The following is an 18,225-nucleotide window of genomic DNA, read 5'->3' as shown; positions in this document are numbered from 1 at the left end:
ACAACCACAACCATTGCAGTAACTAGTACTTGATACTCAGGATAGGACAAATGTCATGGAGCAATTTCGGAGGGAGATGAAGGTTGGTGCACGATGAATTGTAGTTTTGGTAGAGGCACAGGGCCCTCAGGATGGTGGTTGAGGCGGTGACACACTTGCTAGAATTTTTGATAGAGAGTTGTGCTCAAGACTTCGAGTGGTGTTTTGTGAGCAGAGGATGGCCTACTACAAAGACGCCAAAGATGTTGAAGGGATGGAGAGTTCAGGAGCTAGTTATGGAGAGCCAGACCCATACTTTACCTTGGCACGTGGAGCAGGGCTTTAGACATGTGTATAATGAGTTGAGGAGAGTAGAGAACCTAGGGGCAAGGGTCGAGGTTGAGCAAGTGACCACCATAGCAGCTCAGGAGGAGCTTACAACTCGGCTACATATGGTGCAGGAAGAGTTGGTGTAGACGAAGGATGAGTTAGCACAATAGCAAGATCAAATGGTGGCTCTAGACTCTAGAGGCACAACATAGGGATGCAATGACTAAGATTAGGTAGTAGCTCTGGAGAGTTGGCTTATGATAGCCTTGCAAGAGGTAGATAAGAGTAAGGGGACTTTGGAGGCCGCTTCCATGGTGAATGGTGCATGGGAGCATAGTTGAAAAACTCAGTTTCAGCAATATCTTGGCTAGCTCAAAATTTTTGAAAAACTCGGAATTGCCAAAAACTCGGCAAAAAAAGGCAATAAATCAGCATTTCTATCGAACATTTGAAAATAAATAATATTTATAGATATATATTAATAAATAACTATGAAGACTATAAATAAATATATTTGTTTTCTATAATGAATTTATAATTTATAAACACTATAAACTTATAGATGTTGTTAATAAACAATGCATATGCATATTAGCATTAAGAATAAATATATAGTATTATAATTTATTAGATATACAGTAATTAATTTATACTAATTTATAACTCTCTATAATGAATTTATTAATATACAATATTATACTATAGTATTAATATATAGTATTATAAATCTGTATTATATAGTATAATAAATTTACAAAACCTGTTCAAATAAATTCAAATTTGTATATTATAAACTTATCTATAAACTACGATCATCAATTCATAACTTATATAAATTTACAACTAATAGCTCTATAAAAATATATGAAGTGATGTTGAGGTGTATGTAGGAGCATAATAGTGATGTGTATATGAGGAGATTTGACTACTATGCGTTGACTTTCCAAGTCATTCATTGGGGATGAAATTTGGCATACTTAGATAAATTTAAATTAAATGTCCAAAAATGTTTTCTATAACTTGTTGAAGAACAAAACCATTATGTTTGTATCCTACAATCAACACTCCATGTGATGGCATCTTTGAGGCATATCGTCGAAATTGTTCCTGTGTCTGAATCTGTGCTTCTACGTTTTCTCAGTAGTCTGAATATGTGTGCCTTAATAGTCCTTAGTAATCGCACCTTTCCTTAGCAGCCATTGCAACCCTTTTGTTAGCCGTCGCAGCCTACGAGAAAATGTATAAACTCTAAATGTTTTTTTAGAAAGCTTTGTCATTTTTCAAGTTGACTTAATCAGTGATTTTTGACCCAAAAATCGTAAAAACCATGATTTTTCCATCCCAAATGTGGTGCAATTTTTTCAAAATATCATCGGCAATATATTTGGCAATTAGATCGGTTGGCAGTTTTGCTCGCAATATCTCACGATATTAGCGATATATCGCAGTTTTTTTAAACTATGCATGGGAGCGACAAATGTTTTCGGGGAGAGATTGCACCACAAAACAAAGTAGCTTCATGAGTTGCGAGCTTGACTGGCATCCTCTACACTACCGCTGATGCCTTCCTCATGAAGGATGCACCCCCATCTCAGTCCTGATTTTCTTCTTCTTTATAGTTGTATGGTTATTTCATTCCCATTTTGTTGTATGTTGCTTTGGAGAGAACTTTCTTTTTTTGGGGGATGATGTTGTTGAGAGTGTTGTCAGTATTTGTTAGTTGGTCAAAGGGTAGGTAGTTGGAAATGGTCCTGATGGTTGGTGCTTGCACCCCTTCGACACTTCATAAATGTCATCTACTTACATCCCAGAGATATCATTATGGTTGTTGGCATTGTTGTGTTGCTGTTGAGTACTTTGTTGTCATACATTGTAAAACATTTGATGGAATTAATAAAGAAGCAATTATGATTTCTTTGATATACTGTGTTCTATTACATTTTCTATTATTCTTGTACGCATTAAACTAGTTACGCTATGGGGCAAACTGTTATTGAATAAAAGATGCCCCCAATTTCACCCTCAATTCAGACAGTCATGGATATGTGTAACCTACAAAAGAAACAACCACTTTGCCCCCGATTGGCAAGGCCAAGTGAAAAGTGTGGAAGAAGATAAAATTTCGTATGTGCAAATAAAAAATATCAAGAAATGTAAATCAAATGCAATCACAAGATTTATTGCTTGATGTATTACCCCAAGTGACACCTTTACTAGCGTTATTGACATCAATATTATTTTCCATCATAAGCATCATCATCATCATTTGGAGTAGTTAAGACGGTAGCTATTTTGAAAGAACAGTTGCAGTTTCTTGACTTCCTTTGTTTTGTGAGGGTGCTTGCCATCTAATCTTTTATCAGAAATATGAGATCAGGCAGGGAAAATTTATGTTTTAGAAGTGTGCTTAGTTCATTTGTTAATTACCCATTTGAATGATCTATGCTTTTTTGAGACATCCAAAGCCTATTCGAATTACTGCTGAATAGGTTTTACAAATAAATCATCGAAATCATCAAAACCATTTCCCCCTGTACTTCTCAGGTAATGCTTGTCATCTTTTAAGCTTACTAAGACTCTTGATCTAGCTAAGTAATCATTTCTAGATAATGCAACTCTTTTACAAAATTGCAGGTGGTGACAATATTTCTGTGACTAGAGGAGTTGTCTCAAGAGTAGAACTGTCACAATATACACATGGTGCAGCTAATCTTATGGCCATACAGATTGATGCAGCAATCAATCCAGGCAATAGTGGAGGACCTGCAATCATGAATGAGAAAGTTGCTGGTATTGCTTTCCAAAACCTTGCAGGTGCAGAAAATATTGGGTGAGTTTCTATGGATTAATGCAAATTATGTTTTAGCTATCCAGAAGTCCTGTCCATCGTTTTCTGCTAATTGTGTTTTCATAGAAATTTCTGTTAATTGTAAGCTGACACCTCAATGGTCTATTATTTGGGAATGCATGTTTTGTCTATTTTACCATGTCTACACTACTATTTCAATGAACATTTCTTTCCTTGTGGTCTTCTTTTGTTGTCTCCCCTGTCCTTTTTCATTTAATTAAGTCTTCTAGCTTGGAGCAATTTCCTGGTTACTTCTTAATGGTGTATTCTTAGCCTTTTTTGTGAATTGTACGCTGACACCTTGGTGATATATTCTTTTGGAACCATGTTTTGGCTATTTGTAGTATAATAATCCAAGACTATTTTTTGATGAGCATCTTTTTCCTTGTGGTCTTCTTTTTTCTCCTTCCCCATCTTTGTTCTAACTAAATTTTTGATTACAGTTATTGGCAATTTCCCTTTTACTGCCAAATGGGTTATATCTAAATATTATGGTAGAAATTACCAAACTGCATTGGGAAGAATTATTGAATACATGCATAAATGTAGATATTGTGCAGGTATCATAAACTGTAGGATTGTGGGCACAAAAGGAGAGTAAAGTGGCTAATGTATAGGCTGTCATTGAGGATTTTGGGCTATTTGCCTAGTTGGTTAAAAAAGGGTTGCACTATCATGTCTAATGGATGGGCTCATAGAAAATAGGACACGGGGAAGATTAAAAATGCATATTACTTGTGTGGTGTTTTAGGAGGCGTTCTGCTATAAGTGTGTAATGTCTCCAACTAGAAGGCTGTCAATTTCTAATGATTAGCGTATAATACTATGCGTTTAAATCAATGTAATTCAAGAAAACAATGAATAGTTCATAATACATTTGCTATTTAACATATGTAAGTCCAGATTCCTTATGCCTCTCCTAAAATTAATCCTAAATAGAATGTGGATTTACTTGTCGTAAGGTGCTTGACACCAATCTACAAGTAGCTTCCCTCTAGGCTTTAGGATGCCATCCCTATCCCATCTTAGGATTCACCTACCTAGTGTGGATTTACTCCACTTTTCCCTACATAGCACCAACATACCCTTTTAAGGAGCTATAGCGAGGGATTAAGGAATAGGCTATTGAACTAATGAATTATGAACAATTGACACACACACACACGCACGCACGCACATGCGCACACACACGCACACACACGCACACGCGCACGCACACGTACATGCACGCGCACACACACACATATTGAATTGTTCAATTATATAATCCAAGTATATCTAGGATATATATATATATATATATATAATTCTAACTTCATTATATATATAATGCATGTAAAATATAATACATATATTAATCGTCACCATAATATATATATCTATATATATATACACTATACATATTCCTTAATTTACCATAAATATATTTATTATAATATTATGATTCTTATTCCTTTTATGAGGCGTAACTTCCATTATATAATCTCTTATTGATCCGTAATTGATACCTCCTTTCGTGATATAATACTCTCTGATCTCTTTTTTTGTAATCAGACTGAATACAAGATACTACTCCGATTCTTCCTTAACAATTCATATACCACCTATATCGAGAATATCAAATATATTTTATATTCCTGATTCTTCCTTATCTGTGAATATAATTTCCTTGATTCCTTTCCCATCTTCCTTGATCCGCACAGAATGTATTTATGTACTCTTTTATTTCCTCACCTTACATGCTGGTATTTGTAATTTTTTAATTAACTGTGGTTAGTGATATTTTCAGTCTGAAACAACTTTCTGATATTGAATCCATCTTAGATTGACTGCAATCATAAAAGGATAAGCATGCTGATCAGTTTCCCTTGGCAGATTACTGCATTCCCATCCAGATTAAGTTCTTTTTCTTTTCCTCCTGTCCCTCGAGCATGTGATCAGCCTTTATATCATTCTTGCACCCTGTTGTAAGGGTTGTGACTTTTCCACACATCCAATCCAATGTTTGTCCTACATGGAAGATGCTTTTCATTTATTGGTATGTCTTGATTTGTAGTTGTTGAAGCATCTTTGACCACAGGTGCTTGAATTATTAATGACTATTATTATTAATTGAAATATTAAGAATAATAATAATAATAATTATATCTTACTAATATTAAATATTGATTACTATTAATTATTTATTACAATATTGAAATTGAATATTACTTTAAATTATGAAAATATTAAAATTTACATCTGGACCAATTTATGTGTTAAAGTCAAAGTAACGAGAATGGAATCGGTAAGGCCAAATCAAATCGCGAATTGGCCACGAATTGGCAAATTAAAAAACCCTTGAAATTTAGAGATTTTAACAATTTAAAACTTATTTCATGCACTTTATTGAATATAACCTAAACACACAATAACATTATCAAATAGAAGCTAACATACATAAACATGGAAGATAAATGATAAATCCATCACATACATAACTACGTTACACATAAAATGTAAATTGTAGCTGAAGTAAATAGAAATCATAGCATCATAATGAGTCAAATCATAGAATGTATGTAAGATGAAGAAATATGAGACATCAAATCATAAATGTAAGATGAAGATCCATGAAACATATGTCTATTAGTCTTTGTAAACAAAATGAAAAAACAAGGCTCTAGCTCAAGCCTCATCATCATCCTCAAGCTCGACCATAGCCTCAGCCTCAGCCCATGAGTATCCTGTCTGCCTTCTACAAAGCCTCTAAGGTAGATCCCAGAGGACTGCTGAGCCATAACCCCCGCATGTAAGATGGGCTTACGAACAACATTACGAGGGCCTGTGTCTGTGTGTGCGTGTGTGTCTGCCAGTGCCTGAATGTGCTCTAGCTGCCTCCTCTGCCATGGCCACAGTCTCAGCCTCTTTATCTACCTAGTGAACCCACTCATGGTCTGCCTCAGTGAACACTGGATCTACAGCCTTAGTGGGCCACTGATTCTGGATCAATCTCCTCCAGAATGATTGGAGAGGACTTAGTGCCCAAAATCTATTAGACCCTAAGATGGAGGTTGTAATGAACAAAGACAAGATCATTCAATCTTTGCACAGACAACCTATTTCTCCTCTTCAAGTGGATATGCTCAAATATAGACCAATTGCGCTCACATCCAGAAGTGTTGCTTGGCTGACTCAGAATACAGATGGCAATTTTCTGAAGTTTTGGGGTTGTGGGCCCAAACATTTGCCACCATTGATCTCTTTGGTGCTCTTCCTTCTTGCTGGTTGCAAACCTGTGGTTTTTCTTTCCTATTCTTCTCTCTCACTTTTCCTCTCTTCTACTCATGCTAACCAATTAGAAGGCCCTTTAGGGTTAAAACAAAGAGGAAAGGCAAAAAAAACATTAAAAAAAGATGTGTATTTATTAAAATTTGACTTGACTTTTTTTGCCTAACCATACACCCGATTTTTCAAGATTCACAAAGATGGTTTTGACGATTTTTTTCATGAATTGCATAAATTGGCGATTCATGCGATGAAATTGTTGATCTGATTCACCGGTTGGAAAAAAATCTGGAACCATGAATTGAATTGCTAAATCGGTGATTTAGGCGATTTCATGGCGATTCTCATTACTATGGTTAAAATATACACTTAGAACTATTTATATTAATGGGCCTTCAGTTCTTCACAAAATTGAAATATGATATCTCTAGTCCTTTCATAACTTGTACTTGTATTATAATTTATTGGTATTATTTTATATTTATATTTTTATTAAATCCTATTTTGGAAATGGGACATCACAATGTGAGTGGAAAATATAGCACATATAGCCATTGAGTTATGCAATAAGTTATGTTGCTGAAGTTATATTAATGGATAAACACCCAAAGACATTTTGACTCTGTTGGTTCCCAAAACTGCAGATTGGAAGTCCAAGAGCCTGCCACTTCTCCGATAGGATTTCTCAATCAGTTCTGGCCAACGAACAGGAATACTGCCCTTTCAGGGCAATCAACATGCTCAAAATGCCCTTTTGAGGCAATCAACATCTTCCCTTCCTCATACCACCTTATACATCCCAAGATGCAAGTGAGCAAGATAATTTACATGCCATAACATATTCAACCATCTCCACACAAGGGAGAACTCCTCAACTCCATGTGTGAGCCCAACTAACCCCTTCACCCCAGGCATCTCTTCCCTCCCAAGGGTGAGTGATGCCTCACACCCAATTCACAAGACATATAACATGAAACAACAAATTCAAGAAAGACTCCCACAACACTACCCACATGCAACATACAACAAGAACTAACCACAAATACACCACAAGACACCACAATCTCATCATGAAATGAAAACACCATTTCTAACCTATATGCAAAAATGAAGAGACTTCATGGATCATGTTACCAACCTTCCTCCAAGCAAGGCAATGAATACTTGTAGTAGAGCTCCCTTCCTTCAACTCTATGAGTCTCTAAAAGTAGAGAGTTGCCAAGTGAGTTCAATTTTAGCCTTGCCTCTATTTATAACTCTCTTATTTTCGGATTCAATGAAGAATGTCATTTTCATGGGGTCTCCTAGGTCCACTAGACACCATAGAGGTCATTAATAACCCCCTAACCTATAGTACTAACATGGGTAAGGTTAATTTTAATCACAATTGGCCTTAAAGTTATTTTATGACCCTCCTAAAGCTAGGTAATTACAATTTCAAATTTCTTTTCCCAAAGGTGATAACATTGTCCCCTTCTAACTAAGGTGATAATCAAATTTCTCAATGGAGGCATATAACACGGAGCAAGGTGGCCACATGATCCATTGACGAATAACATGTCATTTTCCATAACAAGCACAAGTGTCAAGTGACACACACAAAATGCACTAAAACGCCACCCATAACACATTCAAAATCTGCACATGAGAAACATACCACACATGTGCATCACATGTTCACGAAATAAGCACGGCACAACGAGGTTTACGAATCTTATAAAGATTCACCTTGGTAGAGTCATTAAACATGTGTCTATACCTTGTTTCCCCGAGCTCGGTGGGTGGCCTCCTTGAGGCCTAGGTTGGGAGGTGAGCCTCCATGGTTCATTATTTTTATCTCTTATCTGCAGGTTCTTATTGGATGATTCTTGAAAACTTGGAGCTCTCAATGTCTTCCATGTGCATAGGAGCTGAAAACATTCTTGTTGTATTTTGAGTGGAAGCTATGAGTAAAATTGAGTAGCTTTAGTTCTTCCCATTGTCAAGAAGTTTCCTATTGTTAAGAAGTTTTGGAAGAACATTTAAGTTTAGGAAGTAGCATTTCTATTGTATTAGCTGACTAAAGAAATCTCACCACCTTTTTATGTATTGGAAGAATCATTGATAGAACATGTAAAGTGTGTGAGAAGATAAGTAGTCTTGGTTCTTTAAGTTGATGTGCTTCTTCTTATCTATTTAGATTGCCAGAATGACTCATTATCATGGAAGGATAGAATTAACTAGAGGTATCAGATCATGTAATGGTAGTAAAATGTTAGTTCAATTCTTTTAAATAAATTAAGATACATGCATATTAGCATTGGATCCTTATAGATGAATGTAATATTAGTTCCTGAGCAAGTGATTTACCCAATTTCAATACTACCATATTAGAATTAATTCAGTTTGGTTCATCTTAGACTTCAAGCATGTTTTTCCATATGTTGTTTTAGATTGGGTTCTTTGTCCAAGTGATCTAATAAGTTTATTAATTTAAATGGTAAGAACAATTTTAATAATTCATAATGTATCATTGTAATAATATATGGTGGATGACCTCTATTAAGGGAAAGAAATGCAAAATAATACATATAAAGTGTATGGAATATAAAAACTAACTAGCTGAAGGTGCCCATTTATCTCTCTGGAATTTATATGGAAAGGTAACTAAATACCCTCCTTCAATTACAGAGGATTATTTTATTAGCTAAGAACCCACCTAGGACTCTAGAGGAATAAGACATTCCTAGCTAGAAATAATTTTCAAAATGAACAATGAACTATAAAACCAAAATGTCTAATCACTCTCCATAGAGAAACAAAATTAAAATAATAATAATAATGCTAAAATTAATGCTATGCATGACTCTTGGGATAGCCTTTTTGACTTCTAAGGCGCCCTCTTTTATGACAATAAACAAGGTCAGAAAAAACAAGCAAACTAAGAATATCCTATGCCAAATTACAACCAATCCTAGGCGTCATCATTTGGAGACATGAAAAGGGTATTAAGGAGATTTAAATGTGCTGACCTTGTCATAAAATTTATTGCCTTCCTAGACAGTGACATATCCCTTGAGTTTAGGAATGGAAAACAAAAGTTTTATGAGAGGAAGGTACCTTGGAGAGTGCGCTTCCTCTCCCATCCTTTCCTCACCTACCTCCACCCACCTAGGCGCTCATGTGGCAAGGAGGAAACTTAATAAACTTTATTGTGCTAAGTTTTAAAAACAAAATCTGCCTTATACAAGGTTGACTATAAAAGCATGCATTTGAAAAGAGAGGAAGGGCTAGGTTGCATCGGGTAGAGTGGTATGACAGCTGTAGTACTTTAATGATGTAGGCTAAGATCCCTAGTCTAAGTGCTTAGATGGAAGTGGAGGCAAATAGGAATAGTTACGTAGTGTTAGTTTTAAAAAAAAACTAGATTGGTAGAACAAGTGGGTTTGAATTTTAGTTTAATTTTCATTGATTTTTTTGTGACACTCAAATTAACAAGTTATGTTGATATATAAGTTGGGTGTAATTATTTAATTATGTAAATGGTCATATTAATATGTAACGAGTTTAAGAAATTTGAATGCTAGGACAAAGGGGATTATTGATAAGTGGGGATGTAATGGGTAACTAGAGATATGAATGATATTAGTATTATATATATATATTAATTAGATATATATATTATTTGAACTATATTATATTATTTAGATATACATTATATTATTTAGTGGTTATTTTGGTCGAGAGTAGAATAGATAAGATAAACAAGTAGGGCACTTAATTTTGAATATGTGATCAATACTTGCTTGGCCATTGCCATTGTTCTTAGTCATAATTATCAATGTTTTGGTGTCAATATAAGGAGGTATGGGACTAGACGGTAATCTGATCGGGCTAATATTCGCATGATAATACCTAATGTAGTAGCTCTGATTTAGTATTAAATAATAACAATGTTAGCATTTTCATGGAAGATGTAAACTAAGAATAGGAGGTATAGGTGTTTTTAAGTTATAACTATAATACTAGTTAACTCATAGTAGTACGGATAATAATGATAACCCGAATACTGATGGAGACAAATTGATTGACAATTCATCCTCTCGTTGTAGTTCTCAGTGCTATCACCGTTGTATTTACATAACTTGAATCACACCGGCGCATTAGAGTGTCTTGGTTTCTGTACAGAAGAGTAATGGCTCATAATCTAAATCCCCGGGTGGAGCCATCTTGATCTGTTAGTGAACTTAAACGACTCATGATCGACAAATTCAGTTAGGTAATTTCTGGATCTTCATCGTGAACTATAAGATTAGAATGCTATTCACACATCTAATTAGACAGAGTAATAGTCAAGTATAACCGCATTTCGATAGGAGTGTGAACCCCCTTCATAGTGTACACCAAGTCGTTCAACTAAGTTAGAAACGTTAATGTATCCTAAAACTTAAAACAAAAAAAAGAAGAAGTTATGTTCTTCCGTTACAATTTATGGCATGACATTCTGGGTAAACCTTCACTTCAAACACTGATTGTCTGGTTCAAGGCTTTTCTATAGCGAATTTAAACTTTTGGAGTTCTCCGGCTGGCAAAGTCTTTGAACTCAATTAAAATGAAATTGGATGCTGGATAATAGTTGAATGTTTTGTATAAGGTTTTAAATAATCGATTTGATGTTTGTAGGAAGGAAATTGTAGATTTTCTGACTTAAATAAAAAGACCAGTGCCTCTGCTCATCTGGGTAATTGAGTCAACTTTAGTGAATTATCATGTACAACTTTATAATGTTTTACACACTTTACTGCCAACAATTAAATAATCGAGATGCGATAGATCAAATATTATGCCATCTTAAATTAGTCCAGATTGAATTTTAACTCCTTTGGCAGGGAGATAAACTGGACACAGATGTGGAAACAATTATTTATTTCACAATATTTGCGATGATCAAATTTAAAATGCTAAATGACCACATCTACTTATCCAACATTTAAATTGATGCAGAATTCCAAAAAATAATTACAAAGGACGATTCACTTGCAGTTTAAATCTCCATGCCATTTAAAAAATAAACAAAAGACTTTTTATTTTATTATTAAAATCAAATAAATCAATTTATATTACAAGTCATATTAAACTCCTTATTCCTCCATACAATAAATAAATAACAAATGCTCCTTGAGAATGTGTGAATGTAATTGTTGGGATATGTCTAATTACAAATAACTTGTCCCTTATTTATACCTTAGATATATAAGGAGACATGTCTTTTAAATATGAAAGGGTGTTCCCCTTTTAATAATAAACAATACTTTCTATTCAATTATAATCCCACCTCTTCATTTTCTTTTAAAATAATCATTGCGTAATCTTTAATCAATGACCCTTAAATTGCATATATCTTTGACAGATATTTTATGCCTTTTATTTTTGGGAGCATATGGAAGGCTATAGTTCAAATTTTAATATTTCAACAACGCCACTCTACAAGTAATACAGTCAATTCCGTCTACCTGACATGCATGATAACTTCTGGAAATCCTTCCTTGAACTTTTCATTCTTCGATTTGGGCATCTCTTCCTTCAAACTCTTTGCTTCTGCAGGCATGATCTGGCAAGATTTGTTCAACACCATCCATCGTTTTGTGTTAATGAAATAGCTGCTCTGATTTTTGGAGATGAAACAGATATCCCATAACTGTGCTTCTAGTGCAGTTGATCAATATCGAAAGTGTATATGAAGTTTATGTTTTACTGCAAAATCAATATTCCTCTAAACTACTTTGCACATTTCTTGCGCCATATTGTTGTTAATCCTTTTATGTGTTGGGCTCCATTCTCTCACGCAAACATGTTACAGTTGGCATAACCATATGTATGGTACTTTAGACGGGCCTTCCATTCACTGGTGATGTATCTAGAGAGGGTTATTTCTGGTGTGCTTCCTGTATGTATCTTTTATCACTTTTCAAACAGTGATATCTCTGCTGCAATTACTTTTATGGTTATGATTGCTGCACATATGATTTATCCCTGTAGACCTGGGAGTACTCATTCTGTCAGCAGACTTTGAATACTTTCATATAAATTTAAACTGCTATTGGCCTGAAGAGCTATGGATTTTCAGAATAGTCTTTCATAGAAATGAGGACAGTTTTGGTGAAGTTTATTTCTGATTCAATATTTATTAGATGACTTTGAAATTGCATGCGTTTAGATATATGATATTTATAGGGACCTTCAAAAATTTCAGGGACATTGATCAAGATAGTTTGTAACATATTGAAACAGTTCTGGAGCTGAATAGGCCAGGGATGCATTAAATTCTATGTTGTAAGTTGTTCAATCTGTAGGGTTCAGTTATACCTTTCACTAGTGGAATCCAATCTGAAGATGATACTGGGTGATTTAAATATATTAACCATATGGTATAGTTAATAAATGCTGTAAATAACACTGAGATTTGTTATCTTCTGCAGTTGTAGGCGTATTCGATTTCTTCAGTACTTTTGTGCATTAATTTCATGATCTAAATCAATAAACTCTCTTTGATGTGTTTTTCGATTCCTGATTGATATTGACATAAATGACAATATTTTTTCAAGTCTCCAACATTATGTTTCAAATGGAGACAAAATTTTTGGGCTCCATCAGACTCCTCGCTCCATGATATGCATTGATTGGGTTAAGTCAGTTGTGTAGCGTGTACAAAACGTCTACAAATAGATTTATAACCAAGCTTATTACTCTCTTTAATGTGTGTGTTGTTTACAATATAGGGTAAACGGATACTTATTGCATGTAGTACAGTAAGATATAGCACAGAACAGATACTTTATTCATATACACAATATACACATTACAATTATTCCAATAATGTTGATGCTTACAAAGTCCATTCCGAACAGTGTACATATAGCTTCCTGAAGGGGTGACTCAATCGTCACGCGCCCTTTCGAATACTATTCTACCCTTCGGCTACAATATAGAATTTACTGACAACATCATCCCCACCAAAAGAAAAGTCATCTTCGGATGACAATACAACAAAACTCAAAAATAAACAATTGATTACATCAAGGTGTAGATACTAAACAGAGGGATGTGTCCCTGGTGTAGTGGCCGTCCGCGCCCTCAGTTCGTTCAGTTCTACCCACAGCTCGTAGACTTGCTCCTTCCTGAATTTCAATTCCACTTCCGCTTCCGCCTCCATCTGAAGCTCTAAAGCTGACTGCATCATCCCCGCAATCTCTCCCAACTCTTTCTCCTTCTCATATGCTACTTTCTCCTTCTCTGCTGCTATCTGTTCCTTCTCTGCTGCCAATTTCTATAGTTGACTCTGTCTGTCTAATAGAGCTGTCCTCTCAAATTTCTAGGTTGCCCTCTTCGTGGCTAACTTGGCAACTGACTCCTTTCGAGCCCTCTCAACTGCTACCTGATTTGCCTGGCTCCTCTGAAGGGTGTAATATGCCTCTGTGTATCTCCACTATCTTGTGAGTCAAGGCCTCTACTCGACTCTCTATACCAGGACCTCTCGTCGTGGCCCAATCCTGTCGCATCTTTGTAGTCTCCACATCCGGCCATCCCTACTCCTCAAAATAGACTGTAAAGGCAGCCGGGCATCCTAATCTCCTGAAGGATACTACTCCCTCCAACTCCTTCACTATTGAGTCCAAAGTTTGAATCTCTGCAGAGGCCACCACCTGGTGAGCCCGAGTCGCTAGAGCTACTATATCAACAAAGAATGTCTCTCTCATCACTGCTTTTGGCGCTACTAGATGGTTCTGCTGCACACCCGTAGCCCTCTCTACTACTTCCGCCATACGCTCAACAGTGCTATGCAGTCTTTCCTTAGCTTGTGTCGGCTCAACCTCTTGTGCCTGTAAAGAGTTCTCCAGAATCTGCTTCTCGCTTAGGTGTTTGCAAGTACGGTACTAGGGGTGTTGGGTTACAGTGGAATCGCGTACTCAGGTAAGTGCTCAACTTTTGGGTTTGGCTCTCTCTATCTCACTCAGGTGATGCTAACAATGTAGTATCCACTGTGACCACTTCATCTGAACCTACTACGTCCAATTGAACACCCAACGCCTTCAAACCCTTGCTTGCTTGTATCTCAATTACTCCTACCTTTGTGTCTGTCTCAATATCAGGTACAAGTGTCTCATCTCCAGCCTCTGGTAAAGCCTCACGAGCAGGCTCCATCATTACCTCCGGAGCGGCTATCTTTGTTGGTGATGGATGTGCCTCTGCTACTGCCTTTGGCATAGCTCATGTCTCCATGGCGAGTTGCGTTGCAACTAAAACTAGCGTCATCACTACTGGCTGCCTGAGCTGACTTAAACCCGGAATGTCATGTATACCAATAGGAGTCAAATGTGCCATAGCTAAAAGTGTAGGCCGTGGGAATCTCAATGGCGTAGCTGTAATTACCTCTACCTCCTCTTCCTCTTCCTCTTTCCCATCGGTCCCACTTTCCTCCTCTAAAGTCTTCTCCCGACCACTGTCAGTATTTCCTCCGTCTGGTCTTGGTCGTATCTATCTGATGGTCTTGGTGCCAAATGTATCAAGATGGCTCCACTACATAATCGGTGGTTCACCTGGCGCGAGTGGTCTCGATTTGGCCTCCAGTACATCATTGGGGATCATATGTGTCGTTGCCTCTAGGAATAGGCCGATGGCATAATGTGCCATGTAGAATGTCTTGTGCTGTAATGTCATGAATTCGTACATCCGTTCGGCCAACAATGTTGCCTAGTCATATACCCTACCGTGCAGAATCCCGTTCATCATCGCTACATGTGGAAATGAAATATCTAAGGCGCGACTAGAGCCTATGAGGTGACTCTTCACAACGTCCATCAAACAATGCTAGTGACCTTCCTGCACATTGGATTTCTTCAACCCTCTACCCCTTGATGTGTCCGAGAGGGCTTCTTGTTCCGCCTGTGTCAGGTCCCCACACACAAGCTGTATTAACTGCATTTTTACTTCCCAGCTCATCTTTTTAGGTTTGCTTTCTATTTTCCTTCCCCCTTGAGCATGGCTAGGTATCCCAAATACTCGTATGAAGTCGACCGGTTTGAATGACACCACCAAGTTGCAACCAATGTAAACAAATGTACTGGTTTGAGAGAACCTATCATACGTTTCTATCATGATGTGTAGAAACCCTTCATAGTCTTTGATACAAAATATCGACATTTGTATCACCCATTCCACTTGTGCTTTCCAAATGCTCACCTTCACGTGATGGTTATCTGGTGTGTCCTACCACCATTTTTGGCATTCTGCACCATTCAATCCTTCAAATGTAACATTCTGCGCTATAGGAATATTCGTCGCAGCCGACTGTGTTGGTTGCTTCACCTTCTTTTTGCTTGGTCCTGTACTTGTTCCTCCTGCTACACGGACTCTAGATGGAAATGTCTTCACATTCCTTTTCATGGCTGAATCTTCATCCAATTTCTTTTGCCAGCTGAATGCATAACTGCCCCCTTTTTTTGAACACAAATTGGTTAGCTCAGTTACTTATGCGTACAATTTTGTTTCAGAATCCTTCTCCTGTCTAGGCGTCCGTACGGATCCATACGACTCTTGCTTCCTCCCAAATGCTTTGTCTGCTGTATGGGCATGCTGTTTCTTCTCTTGAGGCTATGCGGCTTGGGCCTTGGAGGAGTTCGTATGCCTACTTGCTTTGTATGATTTTATTTCTCCTAAGTATACCGCATTTGTTCTTCCGTACAAGGGCTTTCTATCTCTTCGTACCTGGCCGTACGACATCCTTCTTCGGCCTACGGTGTTTTGTTTTCCCTTGCTGTTTTCCATACAGTATTGACGCCCTCTTGTGCCGTACGATGGTTGCTTCAGTGCTCTTCCAGCAAGCTATGCTCTTTTCTATCTGACCGTGTAGTGGTTTCAATTGCGACTCAGTCCTTTCACCGTCTCTGCTTCTTATATTGCCTCTGTATGGTTATTATCTTTCCTACCTGTCGTACTTGATGTCGTACAGTCTTTATAATTGGCTTGTATGACTCTTCTTATCTTCAACCGTACACCGTACAACAATGTCTCCCTGTTTGAAGCTTATTCTTCCTAAGCCGTTCGATGAAATGTCTAGACAATGGCTTACTCTTGTTATTTTTCGTACGACGTTTAGTGTTCTCCGAGTTCGTATGTCCATATGGTGCCTTCTCCTAAGGATGCCATATGAAGCATATGGTGTCTGTACAGTATAATTTTTAAACAATAATTAGTTTGTAATTGCCCACCGTACAGTGGTTTAAGTTATGCTCTCCTTATTCTGTATGACCTTATGGTGGTGAGTTGTCTGCTTAATTCTTCTTTCCACGAGCTGTACGATTAAATATTCCTTCCTCCAGTAGTCGTACGATTCTGATTTTCTTCTTTCTCAGGCCATACGTTCTTTTAATTGACTACGCCTTTTTATTTAATGATCCTTTTATTACTTTCGTACTCCTTTATTTTAATAATCCTGTCTTTTATTACTCTATTACTTCCGTATCCACACTCAGAAAATATGTTCAACTTTATATTTTATCTACATTTACCTATCTTACATAAATACATTGTTTACTGTTGTTCCTCTTTCTCTGTTGTTTGTCGAAGGAGGAATGTTTTTTTCATGATAGATTTTTAATTTTGACCCGTTCACCGTGTCGTGTTCCTTCCCATCTAGCGTCCATAATTTGATTGCCCCATTATCGCCAACTTCTCGTATCTTGTATGGTCCGACCCATTTAACTTTGAACTTCCCAGGTCTGATTTCATTTCGCTCATTATACGTCAACACTAATTGGTCCAATTGAGATTTATTTAACTTTAAATGCTTATCATGCCATGCCTTCTGTCTGTTTTGTGTGACTTTCGTGGCCCACTGTGCCTGCAGTTGTAGCTCGTCCAGTTTGTTGAGATTGTACATTCTTTCCCTTAAGCTTTCCATGTCGCCCAGCTTGTTCTCAATTGCTACTCAAACTCGGTACCATGAATTTTGTCGGTACCATTGCCTCCTGTCCATACATCAGCTGGAATAGAGTGTCCGGTAGTTACTTTATATGAGGTACGGTACGCCCATAAGGTTGATGGTAGTTTTTCTTCCCAATCTTCTCCCTCAACTGCACAATACTTATAAATCACTTCGACCAGGATCTTATTCGTAACTTCGGCTTGCCTGTTGGCTCTTGGGTAGTATGGGCTCAACAGTGAATGATAAATTTTGAATTCGGTAGTGAGTAGTTGGATGACATGATTAACAAAGTGTCCTCCCCGATCACTTGTCAACTGCAGTGGAATCCCGTACCTGGTGATGATTTACTCATAAATAAATCTTGCTATGCTCACTGCCAAGTTGTTCGGAAGTGCGCATGCCTCCACCCACTTGGTTAGGTGCTCCATCACCACCACAATGTATCGATACCTTTTGGTTTTGCTTACAATCAGGGGTCGGACAAAGTCCAATCCTAATCTTTTACAAAGCTCCTGTGTGCGCGAAGGATTCAGAGGCATGAAGTCCCTCTTTAATGGTTTCCCAACTTGCTGACATGTGTCACATGCAACTACCCACTCTCTAGCGTCGTCGTGTACGGTTGGCCACCATAATCCCGCCATAAGTATCTTTCGTGCAGTTGTGTCTGGCCCCATGTGTCCTCCTATCGGTCCCTCATGTGCTTCCTTCAATACCTTCGGAATTTCCTCCTCTTGGACGCACCACCTTAGAATCTGATCCAATCCCATTTTGTATAGTAGCCTATTGATCAACTGGAATGTTCAGCTCCTTAGCACAAGTTTCCTTCTCTCATTTGGTG

The 18,225-nt window shown here is 37.3% G+C and overlaps 1 protein-coding gene across 1 annotated transcript in view; it reads left to right on the top strand.

The window, feature by feature from the left end:
• The window catches only part of LOC149552346 (protease Do-like 10, mitochondrial), a 180,790-nt gene that overhangs the window by 67,406 nt on the left and 95,159 nt on the right, over positions 1–18,225 (top strand). The window contains exon 3 of the mRNA XM_089787880.1: positions 2,944–3,139. Coding sequence (XP_089644006.1) covers positions 2,944–3,139 — 196 coding nt within the window. The remainder of the gene's footprint in view (positions 1–2,943; positions 3,140–18,225) is intronic.

The sequence above is a fragment of the Cupressus sempervirens genome, chromosome 6 (genome assembly GCF_028749045.1).
Source record: "Cupressus sempervirens isolate cs-2001-9-10 chromosome 6, ASM2874904v1, whole genome shotgun sequence".
Taxonomy (NCBI): Eukaryota; Viridiplantae; Streptophyta; class Pinopsida; order Cupressales; family Cupressaceae; genus Cupressus; species Cupressus sempervirens.
This window is presented reverse-complemented; position numbering and strand designations above follow the sequence as displayed.